Consider the following 27,943-nt stretch of genomic DNA (forward strand, 5'->3'; position numbering starts at 1 on the left):
AGAAAGCTACTAGAGGCTGGCAAAGTGAAAAGGACTATTTGCCTTGAGTTTAATCTTGGCATGTGCAAGCAGTATGCCACCCTCTTGACAATCGAAAATTTCAGACTTGTGTGATAAACTGTAGCCTGGCAGCCACAAAAAAATCATAGTCTGCATATTTTGATGTCAGTAGATTACTGTATTGTAGCTGTGTGGTATATGCTGAACTATTAATGGTGTATACCTTTATGTTAGAGTTTGCTAATGTAATACATTTCAATAAAAAGCTGTTTAAAGACAGTGTTGTTCAATGGAAGTTGTGTTTGGGAGAACTGCATTGCTTGCTACATCCCAATGCATAATCTATAGGATTATTTTTGGATTCAGGGCCCAGCCTGTCTGTGAGTTGCAAGCTGGCTGGTCACATTTTATGTCTTTTCCCTCTTTCACTTCATTGGAAATTCAAAATGACAGACACACTCCAGGATTAAGGCATCAAAAAAGGAGGAGACTAGTTTAGGAGATAGGGATGGTAATTTTATGCCCCCAGGGAACCAATCCTAGAAAAATCAGAGAGCCGTGCTTTAACACTGCATTCTGTTCATATTCATTTTACTTTGCACTGTACTCTGCCCTTCATTATAATAATCTTCTGAGGAAACCATATTAAATTTCTTGAGGGAAAAGAGTTAGATGGGAGAAAAGGGGGGGGGGAGAATGTTGCTAGAGCCCAAGCTTAAGAGTTATGGCTTCTATCTACACAGAACACTGAGCATAAAAATGCCAAATGGATATAGGTGATCTATGGCAATTAATATGTTTTAGTAAAAATCAAGAAGGCAAACTACAAAGGAAGTGATCTTTTCCAAGCTTTATGGATGGAAAATCTCCTATCCTGAGAACTGGAAGATACAAAATTCGCAATAACTTGATCTTGCTATGATTACACAAAGCCATCTAGACTCATATAACCTCTATCTGTTGGGATACAATTTTGACATCATCACTTGGTTGGGGAAAAATATGTATACCTAATTATCATCAATGGATGATTGATGCTGCACCCCGTACCAATGAAAGACCTCATGTAGGAGTTTACTCTTTGTGTTCCACTAGCACCTACTGGAACTAGCCTTGGATCAAAGAAGAGAGCCACCATAGCACCATGCTTCCCCCAACATCCTAAGACAGTCCAGAAGAATATCATCTGATTTCAGTGATACTTGCCCTGAGAACCTGGTAACTGGATTCCTGCAGCATGCATAGGGTGGCCTTTGAAGATGGTTTGGAAATTGTGACTAGTCCAGAAAGCAGTGACTCAATGATGTGGCATTTCTTGAGGTGACCTATCACTCACTATTTGATGGAATTGAAGGCTGCTGAAAGATTAAGGAGCCAAAATGGTTGCACTCATCCTGAGCCCACCAGAGATCATCAGTAAGTGCAGCTAATGCTCTCACAGTACTGTGCCTCAGTCTGAAACCAGACTAAAAGAATCCAGTTTACTTTGGGAAAGGTGCAGACAGCAACTGGCAAACAGTGAGTGTCACTGAAGTATCACTGAAATCAGATGGCTGTTCTCCAGGCAGGGGTGCAACCAATTAAAAATTCCAGCCATGGTTGAGAACTTATCTGGCACCATTGTTGACTCCAGAGCGCAACTCTTTAAATCTTTCTTTATTATGTTTATCCAGAAGCTTGAAATGGTTTATGAAGAGCAAGGATAAAAGTCCTGAAGAACTCTCCTGTGCAATTTGCGACCATTGCACAACCCTAGAATCTAAACAGCGGTGGCTTAATCAGGTAACTATGGTCAGGTAATCCACAGATTAGTGCATTATATGTTCTTATATAACTATAAAAAGCTAAAGGTTCCCCTCGGACATACCTGCTAGTCGTTGCCGACTCTAGGGGGCGGTGCTCATCTCCGTTTCAGCACTGTCCGAAGACGTCTCCGTGGTCATGAGGCCAGCATGACTCAACGCCAAAGGCGCACGGAACGCTGTTACCTTCCCACCAAAGGTGGTCCCTATTTTTTCTACTTGCATTTTTATGTGCTTTCGAAACTGCTAGGTTGGCAGAAGCTGGGACAAGTAACAGGAGTTCACCCCGTTACACGGCAGCACTAGGGATTCGAACCGCTGAGCTGCTGACCTTTCGATCGACAAGCTCAACGTCCTATCCCCTGAGCCACTGCATCCCTTAAATAACTATACCACATATATATATATATATATGATATATATATATGATATATATTTATATATATGATATATATATATATATATGATATATATATATATCATATATATATGATATATATATATATGAGATATATATATATATCTCTCTCCATTATATATATATATGGATATATATGGATATATATATATATATATATATATATATATATATATATATATATATATATATATTTGTTTTCTGAGGTTAATATATATATATATATATAATGGAGAGAGAGAGAGAGAATTATAATTATAATTTATAAAAAAGTGGGTTAGACAGCACCACCACCAGATGGATTCGTAACTGGCTGACCAACCACACTCAATGTGTAGTCCTCAAAGGAACTACATCCACATGGAGGGAAGTATGCAGTGGAGTACCCCAAGGCTCCGTTTTAGGCCCAGTACTCTTCAACATCTTTATCAATGACTTGGACGAGGAGATAGATGGGGAACTCATCAAATTTGCAGACGAAACCAAGCTGGGAGGAATAGCCAACACTCCAGAAGATAGGCTCAAGATACAGAAAGATCTTGACAGACTAGAACATTGGGCGCTAACTAACAAAATGATATTCAACAGTGAAAAAAGTAAGGTTCTACATTTAGGCCAAAAAAACAAAATGCAAAGGTACCATGTATGTGGTACCCTGCTCAATAGTAGTAACTGTGAGAGAGATCTTGGAGTCCTCGTGGACAACCATTAGATATGAGCCAGCAGTGTGCAGCAGCTGCCAAAAAAACCAACACAGTTCTGGGCTGCATAAACAGAGGGATAGAATCAAGATCACGTGAAGTGTTAATACCACTTTATAATGCCTTGGTAAGGCCACACTTGGAATATTGCATCCAGTTTTGGTCGCCACGATGTAAAAAAGATATTGAGACTCTAGAAAGAGTGCAGAGAAGAGCAACAAAGATGATTAGGGGACTGGAGGCTAAAACATATGAAGCACGGTTGCAGGAGCTCGGTATGCCTAGTTTAATGAAAAGAAGGCCTAGGGGAGACATGATTGCAGTGTTCCAATATCTCAGGGGTTGCCACAAAGAAGAGGAAGTCAAGCTATTCTCCAAAGCACCTGAGGGCAGGACAAGAAGCAACGGGTGGAAACTAATCAAGGAGAGAAGCAACTTAGAACTAAGGAGAAATTTCCTGACAGTTAGAACAATTAATCAGTGGAACAACTTGCCTGCAGAAGTTGTAAATTCTCCAAAACTGGAAATTTTTAAGAAAATGTTGGATAACCATCTGTCTGAAATGATGTAGGGTTTCCTGCCTGGGCAGGGGGTTGGACTAGAAGACCTCCAAGGTCCCTTCCAACTCTGTTATTATTATTATATACAGCGCGTTATCTAACAACCTCAGACATCATAGGCCACCTTCCCCTCAGCAAAAGCCAGCCTGATTTTCGTTTTAGTTCGGTTCTAGTGCTAAGCAAATGCAACAATCCGGGTAGCTCTCAAGAAAAATATACGTCCCCAATGCCGGGGTTTGTTTGGCCGCAATAAGAGAGCACCATCATGCCTACCGTCCCTGTCATAGAATAGAATAGAATAGAATAGAATAGAATAGAATTTTATTGGCCAAGTGTGATGGGACACACAAGGAATTTGTCCTACTGTCCCCATTTACTTGTACTCATTCCTAGTTCACGTCCATGTTTCTGCTTATACCTGTGTTATCTAGTACGTGTTCGACAAATTAAATGAAAATAAATCAACGAAGGAAGAGGGGAGAGAGAAGAAGGCCCGGCCTCCTGGGCTGCCCTGTGCCAGCCGCGCCGCTAGGGGGTGCCGCCGACAGACGCCGCCGAACTTGCTCGTCCTGACGGCAGCGTAAGCGGCCCCGTGACCACCTGTGACCGCTGGCCCGAGCGCCGGTTCTGAGAGGGGAGCCAGCCCGGGCGGTGGAGGGCGGTGGCGGTGGCTGGGCCAGCGCGGCCGCAGCGGTAGCAGCAGCGGCATCGCCATCACCATGTGGCTGAGCCCCGAAGAGGTGCTGCTGGCTAACGCGCTGTGGATCACCGAGCGGGCCAACCCTTTCTTCCTCCAGCAGCGGCGGCGGGGCCACGGCAAAGGGGGCGGCCTGACGGGTGAGTGGAGTCGGGCTGCAGGCAGGGAGGGAGCGGCCGCCGCCAGTATGGCCGTGGCCCCGAAAGGTCCGCCCTGAGAGAAGGAGGCGGCATGCGGAACGGCCGGGGCCTAGGTTCAGGGAAACCGCCTTGCCATCATCCTCTGAGTAGGTGGTCTCGCCCGCCCGCCCACCCGGTCTGCACGGAAGGGTTGAAGCCTGACACGGAGGAGCAGCTGCCTCGGGCCTCTTTTCTAACGCTTTGGTTGGCAAGATCTCTCCTCACCCTCCAGTCGGTTTTCTGGAGATGCTTCTGGCTGGAGGAAAAAAGTGTTGACCCGCAAACGTTTCGTTTTCCTTTGACAGGCTTGAAGGATTAATGATGTGCCACCAAGGCTTTATAGTGATTGGCATCCTCTTCTTTTTCAGAATGTCCGTCAGGCCTTCCTTTGGAAGGCTGGTATTCTATTCTGTTGGGTTCCTTAGGTCAGGGGTCTCCAACCTTGGCAACTTTAAGCCTGGCGGACTTCAACTCCCAGAATTCCCCCAGCCAGCTTTGCTGGCTGGGGGGTTCTGGGAGTTGAAGTCCGCCAGGCTTAAAGTTGCCAAGGTTGGAGACCCCTGCCTTAGGTTATGCTGTACCAGGCATCTACCCAGAAATATATAAGGGAGATGTTCTGGTGGGCTTCTCCTTCAGGCTCCATGCAGTTCATGTAAAAAGGAGGTTATATGTCACTTAGAAATGGGAATATCTGGGGTTGCCGTAGATCTTATTTTCAGAGATAATAAGATTAGATTCAACCTAAAAGTTCAGGTTTTCTTTTTAAAACAGAAGCTTTGAACTGCAGAAGTGTTATTTAGATTTGTTATAGCTACCCATTTCAAAAGATTCTATTTTCATTAGCTTAAAAGGCCTTCATGTTGATGATTCCTACCACCGCCAATCAACAATACTTACCCAGTGTTGTTGTTGTTTTTTAACTTCAGTCTTTAATTTTTCAAATGCATTTTGTTTGAGAGGTGCGTGGTTGTGGGCAAAAAAGAAGAAGCAGTAAAAAAACCCAAGAAATTTCTGAATAGCACACAGTGTCTATAGCTAAAATGAACTCCTTGGCACTAGAAATTCACAAATATGATATAGATAATCAAGGATGGACGGACGGACAAACAAACTACATAACAAACATATAAACCAAAAACTCAAAGAGCTCAACCACCAGGTCTGTTCCTGCCATCAGTTTTCTGTGTTTCTGTAACAATATCCTGCTGTTACCTTATGCCTCCCACCGACCCGTACGCTCTCACAGAGAGGGACTTCTCAGGGTGCCGTCCGCCAAGCAATGTCGGCTGGCGGCCCCCAGGGGAAGATCCTTCTCTGTGGGGGCTCCCACCCTCTGGAACGAACTTGCCCTGGGTTTACGCCAAATACCTGACGTTCGGACCTTCCGCCGCGAACTGAAAATATATCTATTTATTTGCGCGGGGCTGGCTTAAATTTTACTGGTTTTAAATTTTTAATATTAATTTTAAGGGTTTTTTAGTTTTATATATTTTAAAGTTTTTTAGGCCATTTTATAATAAGTTTTTTAATCTGTGTTTTAATTGTATATTGTATCATTCGTTTTTTACTTTGGCTGTACACCGCCCTGAGTCCTTCGGGAGAAGGGCGGTATAAAAATCGAATAAATAATAATAATAATAATAATAATATAAAACTAGAAAGTCACAGATACAATGTAGATAACTTTAAACAAGAGGTTTTTTTTTTCCTTCAGAAATCTAGTCCATTCTCAAAATGGGAATTCTGTGGGTGACTTTGCTGATCTCTCTTTCTTAACTCAACCTAACTCACAGGGTTGTTGTGGAGAGAAATAGGATGAGGAAAACTACACACACCAGCTTAAACTTGTGTAGAAGATGTGGGATGTTAATAAAATAAAAATGTCTATATTTTAGGTTTAGATTCCATATTTGTAAATATGTTCCTTATAGGCAGCAATGAACTAATAATGAACTCTCTATCTTCTGATAGAGTGAGTTTGTAATTTTATATTTTGTAATTTTAATTTTGATTTTTATAATGTCAGCCGTTACAGCCATATACTTGACTCATGTACAGTTCTTAAGTTCTAATAAGGGTTAAAACTGTATAAGAATTAAAACAAAATTCCATTAGCCTATGGATCAGGTGAGGGCAAATAATTTCACAATATTTAACTGTATTAATAATGTAAGTACCTAGAGGCCCTACTTTAAGGTAAATTCCTTGAAGGCAGACAAGGTCAGGACAGTGCAGCTCTGGGTGGCAGGGGATGTTATTCAGAGACAAGGAATAGTCTTGCAAGTTTTATTATCTTGAATAAATTTCCAAGGTAGTTTAAAAAAATAACACACACATAAAAGGAGAATTGGTATGTCACTCATCTAATACTAAAATGGCAGTTTGATACAGTGGTTAAAACACTAGGCTAGAAACCCAGGAGTTCTAGTCCTGGCTTTGCCACAAAGCCAGCTGAATGATCTTGGGTGACTCTCAGCCCTACGAAGGAGGCAATGGCAAACTACTTTTGGGAAATTTTGCAAGAAAGCTGCAGTGGCCTGACCAGGCAGTCGAGCCCACACTGATTCAAAGACACACGTACAAACACCCAATCGCATGCAAACCGTCGCGCAATGGTTAGAATGCAGTACTGCAGCTACTTCTGCTGATTGCCGCTGCCTGCAGTTTGGCAAATCGCATTTCACCAGGCTCCAGGTTGACTCGGCCTTCCAGCCTTCTGAGGTGGGTAAAATGAGGACCCAGATTGTTGGGAGCAATATGCTGACTCTGTAAACTGCTTAGAGAGGGCTGTAAAAGCACTCTAAAGCGGTGTATAAGTCTAAGTGCTATTGCTATTAAATTGCTTTCAAAATGGCTAATATGCTACCATGACAGCCATTTAGAGGTGTATATTGGAATATTGCCATTTGTTAAATCATTCTGGGGTGACTAAAATTTAGACAGATCTTTGACTAATCTGGTTTAGTATACCATTGGAAAATGTCATGGAAATATTCTGTCCTTAGGATGCAGTGTATACAAAAAGTTTCTCAAAACATCTATCAAGATATACTGAATCATACTCATGCCCATAATAGTGCTGTAGTAAAACAGTTATTTCTATGTGTACTTAATTGAATTTATTTGGGTAGAGAAAACAATCCACTGAATATTTAAGTTTTCTGTTATGAAGTAATAAGTATTGTGGTTGCAAGTCTCTTCTTATAAACTCTGTTTCAAAAAATACTGTATTTTTCATAAGACACACCTGACCATAAGATGCACCTAGGTTTAGAAGAGGAAAACAAGAAAAAACAATATCAGGTGGCGCCTGAGAGGACCACAGATAGGTGTCCTCTCATGTGCCAGATCTGCCTATTGACTCCTGTACTGCAGAAAAGAGACAGAAGAGGCAGGCAATGACAAAGACAGAAGAAATGGGGTTCAGCACTGTAAAAGGACCCCGCTGTGGCAGCCCAGCTGCTATTCACCAAAGGACTGGCACCGTCCATCTTTTTTTGGGGGTGGGGAAGTGTGTCTTATAGAGCGAAAAATATGGTAATTGTGGAAATGGAAACCAAGGCAGCAAGTACTGGTTTTGTAATGTAATCATGTTGATGTCATTAGTTATCCAAAGAAACTTATGTGATGATAATGTATGTTAATTTTATTGTGCCATAAGAGGTTATTTTCAGGATATCTTACAGATTTTAATGATTAATTTATTAAATCTCAATTTCATTTGAAAAACTCCAGATGAATACAGCATTGAATAGATTACATGTACGGCTTGTTTACAGATGCTTTATTTGTTTCACAACTGCTTTGTTTGACTATTTTGTAAATAGTTTACTAGTTATTTGCTTCATTAGTAAATGACCCTACCATTGAATAAATATTTTCAGCAGTTACTGGAAATTCCCTTTTCTCTAATCTAATCTCAGAGACATGAAATGTCCTTCCTAGTGCTTGTGGTGAGTTCAGAATTTGCAGCAGATATTTTTTCTTTGCACCCTAGGAGAGAAACATGTGCTGCTATCTAGGATTCAACTCTTAATCTTTTGAGTCGGAGGCAAGCATCTTCACCACTAGGCCTCCTAAATAGGGACCTTCTGGAAGATTTGTGGATTTAATGCATTTGAAAATGAAAAAAACATCCATTTTGTCTTGGGAGATTGATCACTGGACCATACATTGTACTAAACTTTGGTTTAGTGTGATGAGTAAATCCATCTTTTTTGAATTAAGCATACATTTAATTGGTCATCAGCAGCTGAGTGTAGAAATTCCATGTGGGCAAATACAAAAAGGAGTTTGTTTGAATTCAAATTGGAGATGGAGCTTTATTAACATACATTTAACATATCAGTAGGTATTATCTATGCAATAATTGCCTCCTAATCTAATAATCCTTGGTTATTCTTGTTTATTAGTGACTTGTATATCTGTAGTCACTGTACATTAGTGGAAATCATTGTCTATAATCGTATGTGAGAAAGACCTTGGGAGAGGGGCAAATAATTCCTTATTTAAAAAAGATCAGATAAGAGACAGCATAGCCCATAATGGATGGAGCAAGAAGCTCAGAAGGAGCCCTCACTAAATTGTCAAGTTGTAAAGATGATGGCAGGAGCATTTTACTTTCAGATATGCAAGATTCTGTTAAAGTAGTTTTACAATTAATTTATCTTGTGTTTCCTATCTGGTAAGGCTGACATTTTATGGCAATCATTGAACTGAATTATAAATCACAACTCCAGTCAACATCTCATATGGTATAGCGAGGAAGCTGTACTGCTACATTTGAACGTTGTTCCCCATTTTTTTTATAAGTTTTAGAAAGGTTCTGGTTGAATATTTTCTAAAAATCAAATTGCTGTAGTAAATAGAGTTCAGTTATAGAGGAGTTCTTATAAGCTGCGTTTGGCCCATGTTCCAGAAACTCCCATCCTGCTTTGGACAGTTTCTTCCATCAGATATTACTTGCTAGAAAATTGTCTTCATAGCAGTGCAAAATTTATTGTCAGCTATGTGAACATTTTCACAGAATTTTGAATAATTATTCTTTAAAACTCAGTGTACCCTCAATTTTTTTCCTAATAGCATAGAATCAAAATATTGGAAAGGCCATTTAAGCTATTGAGCCCAATGTCTTGCTTAATGCAGGATTCCAAAGTTAAAAAGACCTTGGCAGAAGATTGTCTAGACTAGTGTTTTTCAAGATTTAAAATGGACAGACTTCAATTCCCAGAATTCCCTATCCTGCACTCCCAGTTCTGAAAGTTGAAGTCCATGCATCTTACAGTTGCCAATTTGAAAAACACTAGTCTAGTTTCAGCTTGAACATATCAAAGAGAATGGATTGCACCATCTCTCTTGGTCATGCCAGACGAAAGCAAATAATTTCCTTTATTTATTTAGCATATGATGAGAATGTGACAGAAGAGAAGTAAACATATACACACAACCCACATAATTTTATATAAAACTTCTACGGGGGTACAGCAATGGGCTCATAACTGGATGTTCAATTCAGCTATCTAGGCGATCGCCTCTGACTTTGCTTCATGCAGATCTTCTAGGGAACCAAAAAACGCATGTTGTGGGCAATCTTGCAGAATATATTTAATAATTTGCATATCAGAACCACAATTGCACAAGGGAAAATCTTTCATCCCCACTGATATTATTTCCTTTAAAAATGAAACATATAAATTGCCGACAGTAACTGTTTCAAGCTGGTTTTTTTCTCAACATTGGAACATCCAATTAGAGTTGGGTCCACATATTTTCAAATTTATAATTTACTGTCTTTTAAAATTTTATGTTCAATATAAATGATTACATTGCATTTTCTTTTAATTAGATAATGTCCATAATATTCTTTTCTGCATTTGTCTTAGGACTACTCGTGGGAACTTTGGATGTAGTTTTGGACTCCAGTGCTAGAGTTGCTCCTTATAGGATCTTGCATCAAACACAGGATTCTCAGATATATTGGGCAGTGGCTTGTGGTAAGTTCTGATACCTAACTAGGCAAGCAAAGAGATTTTAAACACAAACTGATGAATATTTCCTGTTTTGCCCAGTTTCAGCCACTCATATATTAGGGGTGTTTGGCATGGAAACGCAGACCTTTAATTTAGGACTGTTTAATTAAACGAGGGACAAAAACTCCTGATCTGAATAGAAATTTAAAAGAAAATGACTTGATAAATGACTGTTTAATATAAACATTTTCATCCTTTTATATATGTGTCACTTTTATTATAGGAAAGCTTTGTTTATATCTTCTCTCTTAATCTAATCTAATTAAGATTCTCTTAATCTCTGTCTAGGCTCAAACCGTCAGGAAATTACAAGCCATTGGGAATGGCTAGAGAATAATTTGCTCCAGACTCTTGCAATCTTTGACAGTGAAGAAGATATCACTACCTTTGTCAAGGGTAAAATACATGTAAGAGGCGTTCTTCTTGCCACATTCCTTAATAAATGAAAGACGAACTGTTGAGAGCTACATATTTTAAACCTCCATGTAAAACTCAGTGGGACAGATATTCATAGTATAGGCTACATTAAATAGGAATTTTTCAAGGACCACCTTGAAATGGTTAGAGATTGCTTACTACTGTATCACTTTGCCTGAAGCTTCTAGTTAATTGCTTTAATATTTCACTGTGTAATTAAAGTGCTATAGCTATATGTCAACCTTCATTAGGAAGGAAAAATCTTTTTGAGTTTTGTTGATTCTTCCTTCGCCCGTATTCTTACTCTTTTCCGTATTCTTTTTTTCCCATTACCGTGTTTTCCCAATAATAAGACCCAGTCTTATTTTCTTTTGGGCTTGAAAATAAGTACTTGGGCTTATTTTCGGGCAGGTCTTTTTTAAGTACAGGAGGCAGCAAACGTGGGCCCAATGGGAGTGGGAGAGCAGCTACCGCTGCCCCCTCCCTCCATCCTACTGTCTGCTTGCCCGCAGCTGCAACGGATCAAGATCTCAGCATGCCCCCGCCTCTACCCACCCTGCCTACTGGCTCAGCTCCTGGTGGGACACTTTTCAGCTGTGGCAGACGCCATGCTGGCCACCAAATGACTGCCCATGCTGCTGCTGGCCTCACTGGGGCTCTTTGCCCTCCTGGCAGGGCGGGTGGAGGCCGGGGCATACCGAGACCTTGGCCCCAATTGAGGCCATGGGCAAGCAGACAGTAGGATGGAGAGGGTGGAGCTGGTGGTAGCTACCCAAACACTTTTCACCCAGAGGGAGATGAAGCTTTGTCTGCTTGCAACGGGGGCGCTTTGAAACAAAGCTAATCGCTCCATTTCAAACGGTCCCCTTTGCAAGCATACGAAACCTTGAGTCTCTGTCATTTCTCCATCTGGGTGAAACGAGTTTGGTCACCCATGGGGTGCTTTGGAATGGAGCAAATCACTTCATTATATAAATATATATATATATAAATATGTATGTATGCATGTATGTGTATATATAAATATCTGTGTGTGTGTGGATGGATGGATGGAGAGAGAGAGAGAGATTCTTTTGAGAGCAGGCATCAGAATTTCATTTTTTAATGTTGCCAGTGTGTTCACAGAAAAAAGTGACAGTAAATGTTATCTTCTTTTGTGCTCCCTTACTTCCTGCACTACTTTCTTTATAGTTAGGGAAGCATTTCAGATGTTTCTGTACAATCTATGGGACATATAACAGAAATAAATGTAATTCATATATGATTCAGGTAGATAAACAGTGTGAAGCCACAATAATGTTATTAACAATCATCAATATGCTAACATAGTTTTCAGAGCATTGAATATGGAGTTTTGAACATTGGGAAATTGTGCATGCACACAAAGAAGTACAATTTCCAGAGGAATATTTTTGTTTAACGGCTAACTAATGCAACAAATGAAAAAAACACTTATTTTTACTTCTCGCTTTTTCCTTCAGGGAATTATTGCTGAAGAGAATAAGAATCGACAGCCACAGGGAGAAGAAGATCCTGGCAAATTTAAGGAAGCAGAACTAAAGATGCGCAAGCAGTTTGGAATGCCTGAAGTAGAGAAACTTGTCAATTACTACTCTTGCAGTTATTGGAAAGGGCGTGTCCCAAGACAGGGCTGGCTGTATCTCACTGTTAATCACCTTTGCTTCTATTCCTTCCTTTTGGGGAAAGAAGGTAACCTGTCAATGAGGTGTCTCTTATTGTTTAATGTTTCAAACATTTATTAAATCTGATAGCATTTCCTCTTTCAACCTGCTTTTTGATTAGAGAACTGCAACTAACACTCACACTGCTCTAACAGTAAATTGCACAATTCCCATATTTCTCCCATAGAGTGGAGTGGATCTGAAATATGCATCTTTTTAATCTTATTGCTTTATTAAAGTTCAGCAATGGGCACTTGGCTATTTCACATCAATATTGTTAAAATATCTGTAAATTATTTTAAAAGATTTCCCATGTAATTTTGTATGAGAGTAATTGATGAATTGGGTTTACTTGTTTCCGCAGTGACCCTTATAGTGCAATGGGTAGATATAACACAGCTAGAGAAGAATGCTACCCTTCTGTTTCCTGAGTGTATCAAAGTGAGTACCAGAGACAGTGAACTCTACTTTTCTATGTTCCTCAACATCAATGAGACCTTCAAATTAATGGAACAATTGGCTAACATTGCCATGCGTCAACTATTTGATAATAAAAGTTTCACGGAGGACATGCTGCTTCCCAAACCCAGTAAGCCACTCAAGAATATCTCAGCACTCAAGAGGTAAGCATGTATGTTTTTTTGTCTTCCAAGATTTTAGGACACCTTTAGACAAGGTGTAGGCCACTTTCTGATTGGCTTCAGTCCAAATAGAAACAGCCTCAAATGTTTCCATAACTAAGAACAAAAACAAACTATGTTTTCCCAAAAGAAAGAAAGTGATATTTCTATGTACAGAAAGAATGCCTTTCATCAACCTGGGGAATTATAACTCTTTATAACTAAATAACATGCCTTCTTCTATAGTGTGAAAATGTTGTTTTTTTCCCTGGCATTTCATTTCTTATGGGGTGTACTTGGGGTTAGTGTGTATATGTACACAGATGCATATATTCATACACACATAAAAGGTGTAGGCACAGTTAATGAGGAAGAAAACATATCCAGCATTGATTTCAGCTGTGATAGTTGATGTTAAGTTGATAAGACTGGGAAGCTGGGCATTAGGTAGTAATGTGTATTTGTTTATCATTTGTTTTCTGCCTGTTTTTCTATGGGATATCTTCTGTTTTGTGCTTTTTAGTATGACTTGCAAAAATAATGCAATTTTTCAATTTTCATGTTCACAAATGAAAAAAAAATAGAAAATATGCAACCAGATAATAATTCAAGGAGGTTTTTTCTAATCTGCCCAATTATTTCAGGGCCATTCTTGATCTGAATTGCAGGAACACGAGTCTGACTGAAATCTCAAGTACAAACTAAGCTCTGAACTTTCTGCATTTTCTTCCCAATGTTTCTCATAAACACATGGTTGATTTCTGTCCTTGCATTTTTCCTAGAGCTGCCAGAAAAAATGGAGATAAGAAACTTGTAGATCAGGGGTGTCCAAACTTGGTCCCTTTAAGACTTGTGGACTTCAACTCCCAGAGTTCCTCAGCCAGCTTTGCTGGCTGAGGGTCTCTGGGAGTTGAAGTCCACAAGTCTTAAAGGGACCAAGTTTGGACACCCCCTGTTGTAGATGATATTTTAATTTGCCTTTTTCTTCTTCCCATGCAGCCTATTTATATCCCCAAAATTGATTGTTCATGTAATCCAAGGATCTTTGAATAAAATCTTTGATTTTGTTGTAGATATGGAATTAATTTCCAGAAAATAGAATTGCTCTTTCTGTTGTTCCAACTAAATTTTGTTATATTACTAACTATGGAGTCATGGGTGGAAATCCCCATATGGAACTTCCATAATTAAGGCACTGTTTTTTTCCCCAGTTCTCTTTATTTAGATAATTTACGTAGCTGACCACCTTAAACAAATAACTGGCCAGCAAACAGATAATGCAACAGACTAATGTTATAAAGCTAATTTAAATTAAACAAAAATAATTACAATAACCATAATACAGTAAAAGTCACCACAGAAATAGGTCACAATACAAAAATGCACATTTCAGGCTCCGTTAATAATCTGGCACTAATGCCTGAGAAAAAAGGTAGGACTTCCAACTTTTAAGAGACTGACTCTCATATGTACATGCCAGGATAATTACAGGTTTTTTGGATAATTTTTAATTTGTTTTTCTACTTGAGATTTTCTGGGGCCAGAGAAAGTTTAATCTTTCATATATTTAGGCAGTATTACATACAGTTTCTTGTTGCCAACTTACAAAACTAGTTTTCTCTGAGTTCAGTCCTGGAAAAAGTAGCTATGTCTAATCATGCTGCAGCTAATGCATTTACCCCAAAGAAAGACAATTCAACCTAAAAGGAAAAATTGACAGAACAGGCTATATACTCTTGAATTTATAAAGACAAATTCTATGGAAAACAAAAATGGTTGTCCTTCCAGATGAATACTCTCCAAGAATGTAGTGACTTATTAGGCTCACCCATACCCTATATATTTGAACCAGATTTCTGAACTATTCTTATTTCTCTTTTATCCCATCTAAATATTTATGTTGCCCTAAGCAGTGTCCTTTTTCTTTCTCTGACCAAATGTCCTATAATATTAGCCAGATCTTTCCATTGACATATTATCTTCACAGTGCTATTGTTCTTTCTTTGGAATCACAGCAGTTCTTTAAAGGATATTTTTTATTATAGTTCCATACTTACACTGAAAAGCCTATACTTACGATTACAATAATGCCTGAAAATCTTGGTCATTGAGCAAAGTGGTTGTTATGTGAGATGCCACACGACCATTTCTCTCAATGATTGCAATTCTGGCTCTCCCAGTTGCGGTCATTAAGCAACCACATGGGTCATTAAGTAAAACACCATGGAGAAAGCTCCCAGGCATGGTGGGGCAGGGAGTGAAGATTGCAAATGGCAAGCACATGGTCGCAGGACATTTAGCATCCAGTCATAAATGCAAACAGGTTACCAAGCATCTGAAATGTCCTGGGACTGGGGGAGTCTGGCATGACATTTTACAATGGCCAAAAAGCATCTGTTCTGAGGCCATTGTGACTGCAAGTGGTCATTAAACAACCAGTTGTAAATTGAGGATTACCTGGATCTGTACTAGGGATTTTTGGCAATCAGTGGTCCAATATGACAATATCTATGTTCTTATTTGAAACTATATTGAAAAAGTATTGGGCGTGATTGAAGGTAAAAGTCCAACACATCTGAAGGGGACTTGTTAGAAAAAGACACTGTAAATGGATTTCTCTTACATGCCTCATTGGCATGTATGCATATATATTTCATTTTCTTTAGGGATCTGGATGCCAGAGCCAAAAATGAATGGTACCGTGCTACTTTTCGATTGCCCAAGGATGAACGACTTGATGGGCACACAGACTGCACTTTGTGGACCCCATTCAATAAAATCCACATTCTCGGCCAGATGTTTGTGTCCAATAACTATATCTGTTTTGCTAGCAAGGCAGAAGAGGCATGTCATCTCATAATACCACTTAGGGAGGTGAGAAGTTGTTTCTGATCATGAATTATTTTGAGAGTCCAGCATTTAGTTATTGGATTAATTTTGAAGGATTTCCTTGAAGATAGTAGGATTTTGGTTTTGAATTTCAGTATATTAGTCCATTGGTTAAATAAGTAATTCTCTGGGGTGACAGAAACAAGATCCGTATCTTGATATACCCCATGTATCCCTCTATGTAGGTTACAATTGTTGAGAAAGCTGACAGCTCCAGCATTTTGCCTAGCCCACTTTCCATCAGCACTCGAAGCAAAATGACCTTCCTCTTCGCCAACCTGAAGGACCGAGACTTCCTAGTACAGAGAATTTCTGACTTCCTACAGAGGACTCCTTCAAAGCAAACATGCTGTGACATAGGGCAAAAGAAGAGTATTGGTGACCATGCCTCTGAGGTACAGTGCCAGCAATGAGCCTTGAAATGATCTTCTATAAATATTTATAAAATTCTGGCAGTTGACTGTTATTTCTATTCTTGACAAGGTCTTCAAACTGATTAGATAGCATTGCCTGCCTTAGTTCCCAGAGCAAGAAGAAAAACCACTGAGATATCTATCTAACGTAGCTGGGGGAGGGAAATAGCTTGAGTTTAGAGCATATGGAGTCATTCCATTCTGATTGACATTCCATTCCATTGCTCCCTCAATGTTGTCTTTAGAATTGCCTTAATTTTATCTGTGAATTTGTGAACAGTGGATCAGGTTTGACTGTCACTAAGGCACTGACTGGCTATTTAGAGAAAGGATTTCTAATCCTATTTAGATCTGTTTGTCATGATCAGAAGTCAAGGACACCTTCATATCTGGATTTCTTCTGCTGTCTCGAGTGGCTGCGTGAAAGGCCTTTCAAAATGTTTTCATTCATTTACCATTTCGTTTTTCCCAGCTTGCTTTGGCCATTCTGTTCATCTTTCTTTTGCAGCCAAGTTTTTGATCATTAGTGAGCTTCCAACGTTGTGGTACCAATCTGAAATTATATATTTTTAACATTGAAAAGCCAATAATGCTTAATAAATAAACCTTGAATAAAAAGAAATATCAGTGTAAGTGTGGATGGGGTACTTATTTAACTGCTTGGGTAGCCTCATAAACCAGAGTAGAGGGGCTCTAGTTTACTGCTAGTATCTCTCATTAAAAGAGTGAGGGTGCTGGTGGGATCTGTAAATTTGAGGACCTCAATGATTCCTGACAGAATAAATACTATTTGTCAGGGAATTGCGCAGCCGGTGTACAAATGAAATCAGAGATGCTGACACGAACTTATAGTTTTATACAAATAAATATATTTTGTATCAATATATAAAACAAACTAAATAGTCAGGCAAACAGGAGCATCATGAGGTAAATCACAGAGCACACAGAAAAAAAAGGGAAACTAACTCTCCACACCCACAGTAATCAATCACAGCACAGACTGCCTCATGCAGGAGCCATCATTCTCCAACCAATTAACCACAACTGTATGTTCTGGGTCACTGCACAACCCCACTGCTCCAGCTACTAAATTTAAATATCTTAATAATTGGGTGGGCTTCACTTACCTTTGCTACTGGTTTGCTTGTGTGCATTCTCTTGTGCATGCGTATATTTGATGATGTCCAGGCAGATGGGCAGAGCCTCCCGCTGCCTCTGCTACCTGTTCGCCTGAACTGGGGCGAACCGGTAGCAACCCACCACTGTTAACAATATTGGATTGCTTGGATGAACACATTAATCTATTTGCACATAATATGGTCTCATATAGGATGACCTGCCTGTGGGAGGAATATGTTACGTGTAAATCACTGCTATTTAAGTTGGAGGTTGCTACTCTCAATTCACTTTTATTTATCTAGGACCACACACGATGTGCCCTGAGCCTGTTCAATGCGTTCTACAGAGCATTCAAAGGAATGACCACTTTGCTTTATCAGAAGTATTACCATGCATATGCTTACATATGCAGATAACTTAATAGATAGCTGTGACGAGTCTTGAGGAAAAAAGGTAGCCATATGTTAGTGAAGTGCCCCTTACTAGCCAACATGTTTTGTTTTTCGCAGATAGAAGTGTTGCTGTTTATTGATTATGAAAGAAAGCAAAGCAACTGTCAGCACCAGGAAAATCAGAAGATCCAGGCAGTTCAAATGTGTATAAAGCTTTATTGTAAGCTTAAGCTCTTTGCAAGAACCTGAACTATTAACAGTCAAGAGAAATTAGTGAGAGTTAAGAATAGAAAGGAAATGGGGTAGGACAAGAAGCAATGGGTAGAAGCAACTTAGAACTAAGGAGAAATTTCCTGACAGTTGGAACAATTAATTAGTGGAACAATTTGCCTCCAGAAGTTTGTGAATGCTCCAACACTGGAAGTTTTTAAGAATATGTTGGATAACCATTTGTCTGAAGTGGTGTAGAGGTTCTTGCCTAGGCAGGGGGTTGGACTAGAAGACCTCCAAGGTTCCTTCCAACTCTATCATTCTGTCTAAATGAAGATGGGCTGGAAGGGATATATATATATTGGGCTGGAAGAGACTCGTGACTGATCATGCATTTGTCCCCTCCCTCGTGCTTAGCCTGGTCATCTCCTACAGCAGCAGACTTTTGCTAGCAGTAGAAAAGCTAGCTGAAATTTTAGATTAATTTCCTACTAATAGCAGTTTCTTAAATAACTATTTTCCATGTAAACTGGATTGAAAATTCATTGTTATTCTACGTTCAAATGACAGTGACAGGAAATTAATAAACCTATCAGTTATTTTTCCCCCACTGGTTATTAAATGTTGATTTAAACCTTGCATTTGTAAGGTACACATACAATTACAAACACATTGTAAATGTGAGCTTTATGTTGCTATATTTTATAGGAGTTCCAGGGTTAACCATGGCTTCCTAATGGGTTCATATATCATGAATAAAGAACTGTTGCTCTGTATTATAGATGATGATCGTATTCCATAATCTATGAATATCTTAGATGATTTAAATGAGGGTGAATGCCATCAATAATTTATTGTAGCCATAATGGATGTCTTCCTAGAACATTATTGATTGCACTAGAAGTCCAAGTAGCCTTCAGATTGCTGTTGAACTTGCTTGTATTTTCACATGTTTTGAGCTGTACATTTCTTTCTTAGGAAATGTCTTCTAACAGTCCTCCTGCAGACAGTCCTGCTTCTCCTCTCAACAATCAGCCTGTGAACATTTGCACAGATGAGGTACCCACAGCATCTCAAGGACTGTTGAAATTGTTTGGGACGAATTCAGAAGAATCCTCTGGAATAAAATGGGTATATTAATGATTTTTTTTTATCAATTCAGAAAATTCAGTGTGTATAGTATAATTAAAACCCTTTTAATTATAACAACTCATAAGATTAAATTCTTACGGTATTAAGTGGTATATTTTTAGATGGGAAAATATTTCAAACATATTCATCTAAATGTGAAGACCATAAATAAGTTAATGCAACTTCAACTTATTCTTCTAAAACCATATATGTATCTTGAAAATGTCTTCCTCCTTGGGTTGTTGGCTTTGAAAAGATAGAATAATATATTTCCCTGGCTCCCACTGTCTGGTATTTGTAAAGGGAGCTTGCTGGAGCTATTTGGAAGGAAGCTTGCTGGAAAGTGCTTACCGCAAAACTGTCCTCTATGGAGGGCAACCCAGCTGTTGGTTAGTCTGGTGTGGGCCCTGGCAGTAAGCTTGTTTTTGATACCAGCACTGAAGGTGCCCAGTAGGGGTTTGTCATGTTGCCTAGTTGCAGCTTTGTGACATTGTTTGATGGTGATGCTACATGGCTAGATGTGTTGCCCTCCCTTGGATGAGACCTAGGAAGGGAATTGGGATGTATAAAATGGGGATAACCCTCGGCCAACTTAGAGGGGTTGGGAGAGGCCAATATTGGTAGATCATGTGAGGAAGAAGTTATTGAGTCCCCTATGGCACTGGTGGTGATTAATTCATCCTTGGGAGAGGGGGTGGTTCCTTCTCTAAGGGAGGTGTTTCTTTGCCCCTTTCTCAAGAAGCCATTGTTGGATCCCACCATGCTGGACAATTTTTGTCCAATGTCCAAACCTCCCTTTTTGAGGTAAGATTATGGAGAAAGTGGTCATACACAGCTTCAGTGGACTGTAGATGAAGTGGATTATCTGAACCCTTTTCAGTTAGGCTTCAATTCTGAATATAACAGAAATGGCATTGGCTGCTCTTTTGGGTGATTTGTGGCGGGTGCAGGATGAGGGTAGTGCATCCATCTTGGCTATATTTGACCTCTTATTGGCTTTCAATACCATCAGGCATGGTATCCTTTTGAATCACCTCTAGGGATTGGGAATGGGTGGCACAGTATTGTGTTAGTTTTCTTCCTTCCTCAGGGGCCAATACCAGTCAGTATTGACCCAGAGTGAGAGATCCAGTACTATGTACGATACCGCAAGGTTCAGTGCTCTCTCTGCTCCTGTCATCTACATGTGACTGTTACAGAAGAGCATCCATCATCAGGGACTGAAATGCTGCTGCTGATATTTAATTATATCTTTCTACTCCTGATGAACTACTAGGCAATGCTGTAGATGTCCTGTTCCAATGTTTGAAGGCTGTGAGGTCTGAATGGGGAGCAACAGGCTTCAGCTGAAACCTGGCAAGACTGAGTGGCTTTGGTTTTTAGGGCCTTCTGGATCTGAGACTTTACCATCTTTGATACTAGATTGGGCGGCACTGCCCCAGATATACCCGACTTGCAAACTGGGGGTCAAGGAGCACATAGTAATTTCTAGGAGGGTGCTTACACAACTTTGGGTTCTGTACCAGTTAGGCTCATTCCTGGATCATAATGCTCCTGCTCACAGTTACTCATGTCTTAGTCATTTCTCTTATGGACTGTTCTAATGCATTCCACATGGAGCTGCTCTAAGAGTATCTGGAAGCTTCAACCGGTGTAAAATGAGGAACAGTCAGTTATGTATGCTCTATAGAGGTCACATTTTATATCTCTACACTGATTGCCAGATTGCTTTCAAATCCAATTCATGTTGCCAGTTTGGACTTTACATGATACAGTGTGGGGCCAACATGATACATGATACAGTATGGGGCCAATTTGAGGAATTGTCCAGGGGTGGGTTCTGCTTGACTTTATTACCGGTTCACATGCACAGAAGCCCCTTGATGACATCGGGATGGATTGGTGTAGCCTCCTGCCAGTTTTACTACCGGTTCTATAGAACCGGACAGAACCGGAAGCAACCCACCACTGGAATTGTCCCTTTGTGATCTACCTGTCATATTATGTCTGGCAGGAGAGGCCTGCTGTGGGTCCCATCTGTGAAAGAATCACATGCAGTGGGATCTAGAAGACAAGCCTTTTCTGCCATTGTACCTACTCTTTGGAACACCGTTCCTTGTGAGGGGAGGTTAGCCCCAACCCTTGTCACCTTCTGGAAACAAGTGTTTTTTTCAATAGGCTTGTGGATTCCTTGGTGTTAGGGACCTTGCATGATGGTGATATTCTTCTGCTTGTGGTTTTGTTTTTAATCTATGTTTACTGTTTTAATTGGTTTTGCAGAAAGTTTTAATAGTGGGTTTTATTGTATGCCACTTTGTGTGAGATGACGGCCATACAAATTTGACAGATAAATAAATTGAATGTTGAAGATATCAATAAGACGAAATAAGGCTATGCATTTGAACCCTAAAGAAAGTTTGTACAAGACCAAATCTATTAACACTAACTGTTCATATAAAAATATCTTTAAGGAATTTTTGTTTAAAACCAGTCCATCAAATAGTGCAAAAGTTACAAGGAGCAATTAATTCTTGGTGTTTGTTTTCCTTTGGAAACTAGGTGTTTATTTTTAATCTAGGATATGATGTATTGTCTTGTATTACAGATAAATTCAGTTAATTGTGCTACTTTGTATTAAAGAATTTATTAGATTTATAAGATGCTTCTTTTTTTGTACAGCTAAAGGTACCAGTTCCTTTGTCATATTTTCCCCAAGCCTGTGAGGTTGATTGGGCTGAGAGAGCATGACTCCCCAAGATCACTCAGCCAGCTTCTATAGTTAGGGAAGATTAGAACTCATACTCTCCTAGTTTCTAATCCAGGATTTTAAGCAAACTAGCTGTTAGTAATGTGCTCATTAAGACATGTTTGCAGCCATATTTTAAACATCTACAAAAGTTAACCTCTGAGATGGAATAGAATGTTAATCTGTGTTCTGACACAGTTATAGATTGAGATAAAATTCATTTTACGTATGCCAATCTAGATAATACAATTCAAGAACCATGCTACTATTTTGCACTCGAATTCCTTTTTAACCAGTTCGGAGGAAAACTTTTTCATATCATATTTCATGTATTTCTGTTTCAGCATTTTTGTAAGTTACTATTAGAGATCAATGTTTATAAATTACTGATAGAGTGAAAATGCTGCAGTCGAGGGGAAGAAGAAAAATACTTGGCGCTTCAGAAGTTTCCAGCGGCTTGCAGTGTCTGCAGCAAATCACAATGATGTCAGAATGTGCTATTGTGCATATTCCACCATTATCTATTTGCACCATTATAAAATTCTGATGACCTTGTGATTATGTATTTGTGATGCAAGTATGTAAGTCACAGCATTTCATAATGATCATCCCCCCCCCAAATTATCATACCTCTCCTCAACATCCATAACAGTGGTGTGTTCCCCTCTATCCTTTCCTCTTCAGGCAAAGGAGACAATGAAAGAAGAATCTTGGAACATTCATTTTTTTGAATATGGGAGGGGCATGTGTATGTACCGGACAGCCAAGACTCGTGAACTGGTGCAGAAAGGAATTCCAGAGAGTCTTCGTGGAGAACTGTGGCTTCTGTTTTCAGGTGACATTCTTGCTAAATATGCACAATAGATTCCTGACTTAAAGAGAAAATATTTTCCTCTGCTACACAGTTGCATAGTACTACTGCCATTAAAATGAAATTGCTCCCCAAACTGCAGGTGACCTGAAAAGTCAGCAATTACTATTCCCAGAGCTAGCATTTCTTAGTTCTAAGCCAGTTGCTTCAGACAATTGTGAGGCTTTTTTCCATCAAAGTATTTTTCTTTAAGTTTGCTAAAATGGAATGCGAAGTAAGTAAAAGATCAATGCAAAAAGATCTTTAAAATATCTTTTCTAAATATATCATTCTTATTAACCTCAAGCATTTAGTCCTCAGTGTAAACCAACTGCAAAAGGCTTGATAATCTGCAGGAAATCTTTTCTTTGATTCAGCCTCAGCCTGAATCACATCTTGAATGCAGTGCGCAAGAAAAATAATGTTTGTGTGTCAATACAGGGGCCTGGAATGAGATGGCCACTCACCCTGGGTATTACAGTGATTTGGTGAAACAATCTTTGGGAAAGTATAGCCTTGCCACTGAAGAAATTGAAAGAGACCTGCATCGTTCAATGCCGGAGCATCCTGCCTTTCAGAATGAACTAGGAATTGCTGCTCTTAGAAGGGTACTAACAGCATATGCTTTTCGGAATCCTACAATTGGATACTGCCAGGTAAGGGAACGATATTTTTAAATTAACTAGTAGTTTGATGGCACTCCTTCTCACAGCTTGGCCATAGTTTGATTTGAAGCTCAGCCTCTCCCTTCTTTCATGAATAGGAATATATTATTGCCTTCCGAGACCACTATTTGGGCATAGTTGAGCAATCTGTGGGGCTGTGTGATTCCCCAGCCTCTGTTTTGTATACTCTTTCCATCTTCATGCGCTTCTTGAGAAAAAGGAATTCTACCCTGAAAAAGTTCTGGAGGGGAAAAAAAAGGAAGAGAAAGAGAAAGGATAAGTGAGATTATATAAGGGCGTATAAGAATATCTCTCTTCCTCTTTCATTTCCCCAGTGAAAGGAGGATGTTTTATTATCTCTCGTTTTATTATTATAAATTTTACATAATATTTTGCTACAGTAGTGTTTATACAATCTTGATGAGATTATTAACAGATGTTAAATAACTTAAACTTTTAAGATAAAATTGCTTGCATTAGTAATGATTAATTTCTAAACTGTTATGGTTAATATAAGAATGCTTAGATTTTACATCTAAAGCTGGGTGTGGCATTGACAAACTACAAAATACATTAAAATATTTATATAACAAAGGTTTCTATCTTGTGCTTAATATTTAACACTAAGATTTCCAGATGCAACCTACTTTCTCAAAGTAGTGGTATAGAGCCAAGGATATGATTCTGAGCTCTACAATGCCTTCTTCATTTATAATTTATATCTGAGGCTCTGACAAATTGGAAAGCAAATAAATACATGCCTTTTTAAATATGCTCCCTATCCAATATTAATGGTTATGTATGTGCATGTTTGTCTTCATATTTGTCAGGCCATGAACATAGTGACATCAGTATTGCTTCTGTATTGTAATGAAGAAGAAGCTTTCTGGCTCCTCGTAGCCCTGTGTGAGAGAATGCTGCCAGATTACTATAACACTAGAGTGGTTGGTAAGTCACTTTGAAAGCTGAGATTAATTGGCACAAAAGAATCTGAAGCACTCAAGAGTGAGATCTTTAGTTGCAAAATAGCTGGATAGTTGCCTTTAGGACAAGTGGATGAATGTTCAGAAGATTAGCTTTGCTGATTTTGTATAATTAAAATAGTGTTAGAATTGCACAGTTCAAATTAATTACAGGAGCTGTCTTTTCATTTTCAAATCTGGGTAAAACCATAATAATTAAACCTTATTCAAACTTCTTAAAAATGTTCCGGGGTTGAAATTCTTGAATTTTCATAGCCAGTTTAGTGTGATTCTCTCAAATTGTATTAATGTAATGAATTTCTATAGGTTTATAACAACCCCATTTAATAATACTGTTAATTAAAATAATAGATAAATATCTTCCTGAAATCAAATAAGATATCTCAAAGGTATTAATATATTTCCATACCCTTCTTAGCTCCATAGCATTTCCTCCTGAACTGTTCTCATCCTTATATTCTTTTGAGCTTTACCATGTTATTTTTTGCAGTATATAAGGCTTCCTGATAAGATTTTAATCAGCACTGAAAAGTTGCAAAATATTGTTTCTTTCCAAGTCTGAAAAGGATACCATCTTTTCAAAATATTTATGGAACTAGAATGATTATAAATTGGGGTCAGGCAATCTTAAAAATCTACCAAGAAGTTGCAGAATATGTCAATAAAATCAGAAGCATATAGTATGAGAAGCAACATTATCAGTGTTCAGCGACAAGAGCAGAAATGAAACCTAAATATGGAATCCTAATACTTTTATGAGAAGTAGTTATATTATTATGGACAAATCCAGTACAGAATCTGCAAATTCAGGTTTTATCTTGCTGTCAAAATACACAGAAGTAAAGAAGCTTGAAAAACATGGTAAATCAGAAATGGTGTACCTTTCTCAAAAGTAGATTAATATTTATCACTCTGTGATTCTATTTCAGGAGATAGTTTTCACTTTGTGAAAAAACTGCTGCAATTCAAACTTTGCAATAGGATTTTGTAGCTGATAGTAATCACTCCCATGAAGATAAATAATATATAGTGAAGCCAGATAAGTAATATATAGTGAATCCAAGTACTGGCAATGCATATATCATTACAAAGTACCCCAGATTTTATTTATTTGGTTTGGCCAAATCAGCATTTGTAATAGAACCTTGTTTAACACTCTTCCTCTTGTAATACCACAGATAACACTTATTTCTCTGTTGCCTATTCAGGTGCACTAGTAGACCAAGGCATCTTTGAAGAATTAACAAGAGATTGCCTTCCCCAGCTGTCTGAGAAGATGCAAGATTTAGGAGTCATTTCCAGCATATCACTATCTTGGTTCCTCACACTTTTCCTTAGCGTCATGCCTTTTGAAAGCGCAGTGGTCATTGTTGACTGTTTCTTCTATGAAGGCATAAAGGTCATCTTGCAGGTATCCCTGGCCATCCTGGATGCCAACATGGACAAGCTGTTAAATTGCTGTGACGAAGGTGAAGCCATGACTGTCTTGGGCAGGTAGCTTTGTTTTTAGTTTCAGAATTAAGCTGGGGGAGGGGAAGAGACTTTCCATCTTAAAATTATACCCTTTTTTAGACTGCTCCATTGTGCAAAGTGCCTGCCAGGAAGATATTTTAATATCATTACATATGTAAATAAGCCTACATAATATATAAATAATGTGTTGTGCCCAATATCTCCTATTGTCAAATCAAAATAGCCAGCAGGAAAAAGTCACCAAGTAAGAAATGTGCCATGTCTTCAGCAGCCAAAAATGGCTAACAGGAGCTAGACTGAGTTCAGGATTTGCTACATCATTACTGCAATTATCACCAAGATGTCTCAAATCATGCACAATTCTGCTTGTGTCAGGAGAAAATGATAACAATATTTAATGGTTAGAGCAGATAAATACAACATTAGGTAGCTTCAGCTGCAGGCTGAGAAAGAGGGCCACATCAAAAAATATGTGCTTAAAAAGGTAGTTTACAAGGTAATTTTAAATCACAGTTATGAGGGTGTGTATATGTATGTATGTATGTATTTATTTTCTGAGGTATGTATGTATGTAGGTCTTGGCATTTTCGGGTCTTTTCCCATGTAAGGTTCAGAGTATCTTGGTGACGTTTCGACAAGGTCTCACTCATCATCTTCAGGTTGGTGTCTTCAGCTTCGTGCTTCTCAAGCAAAGAGAGGTCGGAGCTGCCGTCTCTCTATAAATACTGATGGGGAGGTGGGGAGTGTTGCTGTGAGCAGGTTGGTGGGCTGTGTGGTTGTATCTTGATTGGTAGATGGAGTGGGTGTTTGCAGATTGGTCGAGCTGGGGAGTGTTGCTGTGAGCGGGTTGGTTGGCTCTGTGTTTGCATTCTGTTTGGTAGATGGAGTGGGTGTCTGCAGATTGGTCTTTCCGGGAAAAGACTCGAAAATGCCAAGACCTACATACCTATACCCGTGAAAACCTATGAAAACATACACACACACACACACACACACACACACACACACACACACACACACACACACACACATTTATATATGATTATTACATTTTTTCTTTATCAAAGACGAAAATGCTTCAATATAGTCAGTACATTAATTACACAATAATATAGCATTACATTATTATTAATATGTAATTTAATTATAATATATGAATGAATCAAATATCTTGAATCATAAATGTCATCTTAATTATTTTAATTTAAAATTTAATGAAAGATGTCTCAGACATATATTTTATTAAATAAATTATATAGACTTTCCTGACCATAATCTTCAGATTATGCACTAATCCAAAATTCTGTATTAATTTTTGTTTTTATTTTTTGTAGGTACCTGGATAATGTGGTTAATCGGCAGAGTATTTTCCCACCTATTCCTCACCTCCATGCTTTATTGACGAGTGGGGATGATCCACCAGTGGAAATTGATATTTTTGAACTTATAAGAACAGCCTATGAGGTCAAAAGATAATATAAATCTTATATTTTTACTTTGATATTTTTAAATGAGTTAAATACTGACCTTGTAGTCTCTATTAATCGGAAATATGTCTTTAATATAAGCATTCACACATTCAAGGTATGGGGGTCAACTGTTTTATGAAGAATGCAATGGATAAATCATTTAGCTTTAATTATTCCTTTCTTAACCCATTTTTCTTTTAATTGGTTTTGGTTTTTGTTCCCTAAAACCAATCCTATGTTTTCAGGTGGTTCTTACTGCTGCTACCATTGGCTATCATACCATATCTATTCCCTCTTCATTTTCTATTAGAACTTCCAAATTTGACTTCCAGATGAGCACTAGGGGGTAGCAAAGAGATATTGAAAGCTCTGCCTCTTTGTAATTATCTAGTGCAGTGATGGCTAACCTTTTTGCTATCGCGTGCCAAAAGTGGGGGCAGTGCGTGTGGGTCACGCGCGTGTGTGCCCACATCTATAATTCAGTGCCTCCCGTGTATG

The 27,943-nt window shown here is 38.8% G+C and overlaps 1 protein-coding gene across 2 annotated transcripts in view; it reads left to right on the forward strand.

The window, feature by feature from the left end:
* Positions 1-4,042: 4,042 nt before the first annotated feature.
* TBC1D9B (TBC1 domain family member 9B) overlaps positions 4,043-27,943 on the forward strand; it is a 41,787-nt gene continuing 17,886 nt past the window's right edge. Inside the window, exons 1-13 of one of the 2 annotated variants that reach the window (XM_058168116.1) lie at positions 4,043-4,318; positions 10,240-10,350; positions 10,675-10,793; positions 12,285-12,513; positions 12,850-13,108; positions 15,772-15,979; positions 16,180-16,389; positions 19,107-19,259; positions 22,690-22,840; positions 23,297-23,511; positions 24,351-24,468; positions 25,712-25,997; positions 27,311-27,440. In XM_058168116.1, coding sequence (XP_058024099.1) covers positions 4,201-4,318; positions 10,240-10,350; positions 10,675-10,793; positions 12,285-12,513; positions 12,850-13,108; positions 15,772-15,979; positions 16,180-16,389; positions 19,107-19,259; positions 22,690-22,840; positions 23,297-23,511; positions 24,351-24,468; positions 25,712-25,997; positions 27,311-27,440 — 2,307 coding nt within the window. In that variant the 5' untranslated portion in view covers positions 4,043-4,200. The remainder of the gene's footprint in view (positions 4,319-10,239; positions 10,351-10,674; positions 10,794-12,284; positions 12,514-12,849; positions 13,109-15,771; positions 15,980-16,179; positions 16,390-19,106; positions 19,260-22,689; positions 22,841-23,296; positions 23,512-24,350; positions 24,469-25,711; positions 25,998-27,310; positions 27,441-27,943) is intronic. The other variant, XM_058168117.1, reaches the window with a different exon arrangement.

Source organism: Ahaetulla prasina, chromosome 2, assembly GCF_028640845.1.
Source record: "Ahaetulla prasina isolate Xishuangbanna chromosome 2, ASM2864084v1, whole genome shotgun sequence".
Classification (NCBI taxonomy): Eukaryota; Metazoa; Chordata; class Lepidosauria; order Squamata; family Colubridae; genus Ahaetulla; species Ahaetulla prasina.